This window comes from Chelonoidis abingdonii, chromosome 7 (genome assembly GCF_003597395.2).
Source record: "Chelonoidis abingdonii isolate Lonesome George chromosome 7, CheloAbing_2.0, whole genome shotgun sequence".
NCBI classification, from domain to species: domain Eukaryota; kingdom Metazoa; phylum Chordata; order Testudines; family Testudinidae; genus Chelonoidis; species Chelonoidis abingdonii.
Genome location: NC_133775.1, coordinates 614,401 through 620,400, shown reverse-complemented (window position 1 = coordinate 620,400; position 6,000 = coordinate 614,401). Strand labels below are relative to the sequence as shown.

General features: G+C 52.8%; 1 protein-coding gene across 7 annotated transcripts in view; it reads right to left on the bottom strand.

The window, feature by feature from the left end:
- The window catches only part of SZT2 (SZT2 subunit of KICSTOR complex), a 77,319-nt gene that overhangs the window by 48,750 nt on the left and 22,569 nt on the right, over nucleotides 1–6,000 (bottom strand). For all 7 annotated transcript variants that reach the window (XM_032794297.2, XM_032794330.2, XM_032794306.2 and 4 more), the window contains exons 17-20: nucleotides 5,749–5,827; nucleotides 4,951–5,048; nucleotides 4,419–4,587; nucleotides 1,405–1,519 (exon numbers count right to left, since the gene is read on the bottom strand). In XM_032794297.2, coding sequence (XP_032650188.1) covers nucleotides 1,405–1,519; nucleotides 4,419–4,587; nucleotides 4,951–5,048; nucleotides 5,749–5,827 — 461 coding nt within the window. The remainder of the gene's footprint in view (nucleotides 1–1,404; nucleotides 1,520–4,418; nucleotides 4,588–4,950; nucleotides 5,049–5,748; nucleotides 5,828–6,000) is intronic.

Sequence of the window (6,000 nt, the reverse complement as noted above, 5' to 3'; positions counted from 1 at the left end):
GGTACAGTTCTAATAGGTGATACTGACGGTAGAATGCCTGTGCCTAATCGGGTAAAGAATGTCAGTGAAGCCAAACGGCAAAAATTAAGATATTTGTACACTAATGTGAGGAGCCTAGGTAACAAAATGGAGGAACTAGAGCTACTGGTGCAGGAAGTGAAACTGGATATTATAAGCATAACAGAAACATGGTGGAATAGTAGTTATGACTGGAGTGCAGGACTGGAGATAGGACTGGGATATCATACAGGAAGATCTGGATGACCTTGTAATCTGGAGTAATAGTAATAAGATGAGATTTAATAGTGAAAAGTGCACGGTCATGCATTTAGGGATTAGCAACAAGAATTTTGGTTATAAATTGGGGACACATCAGTTGGAAGTAACAGAGGAGGAGAAGGACCTCGGAGTATTGGTTGATCACAGGATGACTATGAGCCACACTGGCTGGTGCTTAGATCCTGCTGCCCAATGGTGCCAGGTTTACCTTGCCACATAACACAGAGTGGGGAGGGCTTTCAGAACAGCTCAGCTCCCAGGGGAAGTACTTATTGCTCGAGAACAGTGGAGATGCTGGAACGGAGCTTGCCTGAAAGCCTGGCCCCCGGCTATACAACAGAGAGTCAGCTGCAGGGACCTTGCTGACAGAGAGCCTCTGGGGCTGTTCTAGTTCCCGTACCACCGGTGGACCATCGCTAGCTGCAGTGCCAACATCAAACTGCACAAGCAGAAACGTGTCCCCTTGCTGTGCTGCCCGCCAGGACCCTTTTGCTTCTGGAGGGATGGTCACCCAGGTTAAATGAGTCAAGGTTCCTGGGCAGCTAATGCACCAAATCAGGAAGTGCCAAGAGAACATGACCCACAGACAGGTAGCTGCAATTTCTAGCTAAGGGATTTAGTGCTCCAAGAGGTTCAGAAGGGTCCTGAGAGCAGAGCTCCTGGAGCATCAAGAGAGCTCCCCATGGTTTGGTCTGTAACCCTTCCTACATTCAGCTGTCCATCTACGTGTTCAGCCCACAGCAGGTGAGCGCCTGCTCCTAAGAGGGATTCTCTTTGCAAAGAAGCTCAGACACCCACGGTGCCCAGTCAGGGAACAGGGAATGGAGATAGACAGCAGCTCTTCCCTGCCCAGAACTTCTCCGCAAGCCAGAGCAAGGATTTCTCCTCCCCTTCTTTGAGACCTCAGGGTGCCTGCTGGCTTTCACAAGCCCAGCTTGCCTCCTTGCCAGCTGAGCCACAGGCTGGGTGATCTGTGGGAGCTGCACAGGAGGCTGAGGCTGTCAGACAGAAAGAGGGAGCTGTCAGAGCTTCAGAATGAGCTGCTGAGAACTTCGTCTTGCTGGCAGTAGGCTCTGCCCCTGGTTCCGTCCATCATGCCAGAGCAGAAACAGATTCTTGACTCACCTTCAGCAGCCTTGGCTTCCAAAGCCGGGGCCACCCACTCCTTGTTCTGGCATAGCTGACTGATGTACTCGAAAGTTAGCATGGTGCTAATGCAGGCCAGATCCCTGGGGTACAGCTGCAAGAAGGATACAGGCTCAGTCTTGAACAAGCCTCAAGCAGATGATGACCCAGGGCAGAGGAAGTCTGAAGGCAGGAGGGTCCATCCCAACCCTCCTGATCTCCCTTGTTTCCACTCTCATCCCCTGCTTAACCTGTTGCTCTCCTTTGGCTCTTTCACTTACAAAACTGTCATGTTTTAGTCTCTCTCATCTTGGAGAAGCAAGAGGAGTCAAAGGTGGACTTCCAACTATTGCCCCATCTTCCTTCCATCGCTGAAGGCACCATCTATAAATTGGTGACTGAGTTCATCTCCTCCAGTTCCACCCTAGACCCTTCAGTACAGCTTCTGCCCCTTGCACTCCAGGAAACTACTTCTGATGAGAACTCCGTGACTTCTCCCTAACCAAAACTTAGAACCAGTGCTCCGCCTTCACCTTCCATGATCTATCAGCCATGCTTCTCTTGAAACCTTGGCCTCCCTTGGCTTCTGTGACTGTCCTCTCCTAATTCTCTAATCTCACCTTCAGTGTGTCCTTATGTGTCCTGCACCTTCCTGGGGGTGGGGGTGTTCCCACAGGGCTCTGTCCTTGGTGCCCTTCCCTTCACCCTTGACACCTTATCTCTAGGTAATTTCATCCACCTACACAAATTCGACAGCCATCTCTATGCTGACGACTCTCAGATCTACCTCTGCTCCAGACCTGTCTCTTTCTCTCTGTTGACCAGCACGTGCTGGCTAGCATATACACACACACACACACACATCTATCTATCTTGTATTATTACTAGGTATTATATCCGCACCATTATATATATTAGTATCCATTAAACACAAATATTATAGCAATTGCATAGTTTTGGGAGCACACTTTCTGCGTAAAGCGAATGTAAATGGCTCCTGAAGACTGGTATCACAAAGAACCTTTTCCCCTGTACATTACTGGCGGCTCATAGCTAAGGCTAAGTTTTTGTCACAGATATTTTTAGTAAAAAAGTCACGGACAGGTAACGGGCAATAATGAAAAATTCATGGAAGCCCATTACCTGTCCTTGACTCTTAATAAAACTACCCGTGACAAAATAGGTAGCCTGGGCAGCTCAGGTGTGGGTGGAGGGGAGGAGAGCTGGGAGCTCCAGGGTCCCCCTCCGGTGGCGGCTCCAAGCTGCAGTGGCCCAGAGCTCTGGGGTCCCCCCGCCACCTGTGGGGATAGGGAGCGGCAGGGGTCCCCCCTGCCAGCCAGCGCTGGCTGATGTCACAGAGGTCTTTGGAAGTTACGGATTCCATGACTAAAATCGCAGCCTTACTCAGCAATAAGCCTAACTGACATTGGCTATTTGGTCTCTGAGTATCTTTCATAGTGAACCAAAGTCAAACAATTGCCCATACAATTTATCAACATGTCCAAACTAAAATCTTGACCTGCCTCCCTGATATCTCATGGATGACTAGCCATCAGCTCCGGCTCAACCTGGCTAAAAAGCAGAGCTCTTAATCTCCCTCCTGCATCTCCTCTCTCAGTCACTGTGTACACCATCACCATCCTGCCTGTCACTCGGGCATGTAACCTAGGGAACACCTTTGACTTAGACTCTCTTTAGGTCCTCACATCCCTGTCACTCCAATTCTTTCTCCACAGCATCTGTAAAAATAGGGCCTTTCCTAGACATGCACGCAGCTGAAGCACTCATCCAGGTGCTAATCACTCCACATCTCAATCGCAGCAACAATCTCCTCCTGGCCATGCCAAAAGCAGCCAGTGCTGCCGTAGAGATCATTTTTTTACCCCGTTGCTTTGACCAAACTCCTTTCTTTGCAACTCTTCACCAGCTCCCCTTGCTCTACTGCATTAAATGTAAGCTACTTGCTTTCACTTTCTCTCTCTCGTTCATGATTGTGGTGTCCACTCCTGCCTCTCACCATCCCAAGGCCAGCCTCCTTCACCCACCTGGCATTTGTTCAAACAAACACCTTTGTATCTTTTTCCCATGCTGCCCCTCGCATCCCATAAACATCTGCAAAGCTGCCTCACTACCCTCCTTCAGATCTCCCTTAATGATTTATCCTCCTGCCTAGGAGCCCTAGTCACGGGCTGTGCTAAGCGGTGCACAGACAGAACAAAGACAGCCCCTGTGCCAGAAAGCTTCCATTCTGAGCATAAGACAGAGAGATGGGTACAGGCAGATGGGGGAGCACGCAGAGACAGCGAAATCCTATTCGTCATCATGATGGGTAGTGGGTTCGGTGCACCAGCAGATGGTTGCCATAGTTCTGTGGGTATCACAGCAAAGGAGAGCTTTGAAAAGGACCACCAGATAGCTTTGACTTCCCCAGGTCTCCTTGGCCACGATGCCCAGAAAAGACCTGACAATGGTAAGGCCGCAGGCGTGCTGAGACTGCTGCCCATCCTGCTGAGTAATACTGTTCCATTGTTTCCCTGACTTTGCCATCTGTCCGACCATCTAATGTCCCACGCTTAGAAAACTTTGGTTTGTATTTGCACAGGGCCCAGCCCAATGGGGGCCTGGCACGTGACTGGGCTCACTATCCTCACCCAAAGCTGGACTGGCAACAATGGCACCAATGCATATCTACCCCCTGCCTACACACAACCCCACAGCCCCCGAAACACAGCCCACTGCTGGACCTGCAACACCTGCACCCATGCGTGCCTACCCCCTGCCTCCACCCAACCCCTCTGCCCTCTGGGGGGAGGGATATCTCAGTGGTTTGAGCACTGGCCTGCTAAACCCAGGGTTGTGAGTTCAATCCTTGAGGGGGCCACTTAGGGATCTGGGGCAAAAATTGGTCCTGCTAGTGAAGGCAGGGGGCTGGACTTGATGACCTTTCGAGGTCCCTTCCAGTTCTAGGAGATTGGTATATCTCCAATTATTACCTATTACCCTTGGAGACTCACAGCTTTGGGGATCTTCTGGTAGGGCAGCCCTTGGAGATATCTCCAGTTCTCAGCATTGCTGTGGATGTGGCCACTCTGTGGTTCCACCCAGCATTCAGTGACCAGGTTCAGCTCGGTGTCCATTTCGATGGCCTCCACCTCTGTGTCATTGTCATCATCTGTAGAGAAGCTGGAGAACACCGTAGGTGGGGTGAGCATCCTGCACATCCAGGTGTTTGCTCAGGCCTCTCCACCATGCTGCACCAAGGGCTGCACGGGCTCCAGAAATCCCCCAGGGCAGCACCACCCAGCTACCCCTGTAGCACCTTCCACCCTCAGAGAGCAGGCATCAATAGCTAGCCTGCTGCCACAGCAGGCCATGCCCAGCGAGACACACAGACACTGCAGCTCCAAGCAGCCACAGCCCAACAGCTGCCAAGGGTGCGCTAGGTACAAGCCCTCCCCATCCCCGCACACTGCCTGACAGGCCCGAGGCCAGGAGCCAGAGGGGCTGGCTCTCAGTGCTACCTGGGAGGCTGATCCCTGACCTCACCTGTCCTTGGTGGAGGTAGAGTGTGGCGGGAAGAGGACATACTGCACGATGCAAGTGTGCTTCTCTCTGCCGCTGCTGTCGTCACTGGAGGAGTCACTCTGCAGCCAAGATGCTGAATGAGTGCGACTGGCAATAACAGCACCAATGTGTGCCTACTTCCTGCCTCCACCCAACCTCTCTGCCCCGTCACTGTGCCCCTGAAAACACAGCCCACTGCTGGACTGGCAACACCTGCACCAATGCATATCTACCCCCTGCCTCCACCCAACCCCTCAGACCCCAAAACACAACCCACCACTGGACCTGCAATACCTGCACCCATGCGTGCCTACCCCCTGCCTCCACCCAACACCTCTGCCCCATCACTGTGCCCCCGAAAACACAGCCCACAGCCAAATGCATCTACTGTCACTGCTCCCCCAGATCCCCAAATCCCTCTGACCTACTTCCCCATGCCCCTGCAACAGCCCACCCTCAAATCCCATGACACAGTCCACCATATCCCTCTGCCCCCATCCCCATCCCCTCCCCCAATCCCCACACCTTCTCCAACACACCCCACCCTCAAGTCCCCCTTCCTGTGGCAGGGAAGTGGAGGGGGAGCCTACACCTTTACAGTAGAGAGCCCCCTAGAGCTCCATGGGACCCTTCAGCCCCAGGGCTGGCAAGGAGACAGGAGCCACTGAGCCCCAGGGAAGTGAGTGAGTCTCCCCACGCTCGTTCCCATGGTGTCTCAGAGAGCATGTCCCCCTGAAGGGGCTGGGAGAACAGGCTGGGTGTGGCAGGGACAGGACTCACCCGTATGGGCAGCTCCAGCACCATATTGATAATTCCATCTCCACTGGATGCAAAATGGAAGCCCTCTGACAAACGGACCCTGGGCAGCACCACAGAAAAGCACTGGGAGATGAGCAACTCCTCCTCTCCCCCTCGTCTGACAGGAGCCCCTCAGCCACAAGAACTCCTCAGGCCCCCCCAGCAGGGACTGGATCTGAGCCAGCCCCAACACACTGGGAGTAGCTTGGCATGTTACACAGACATAGCCCAGAT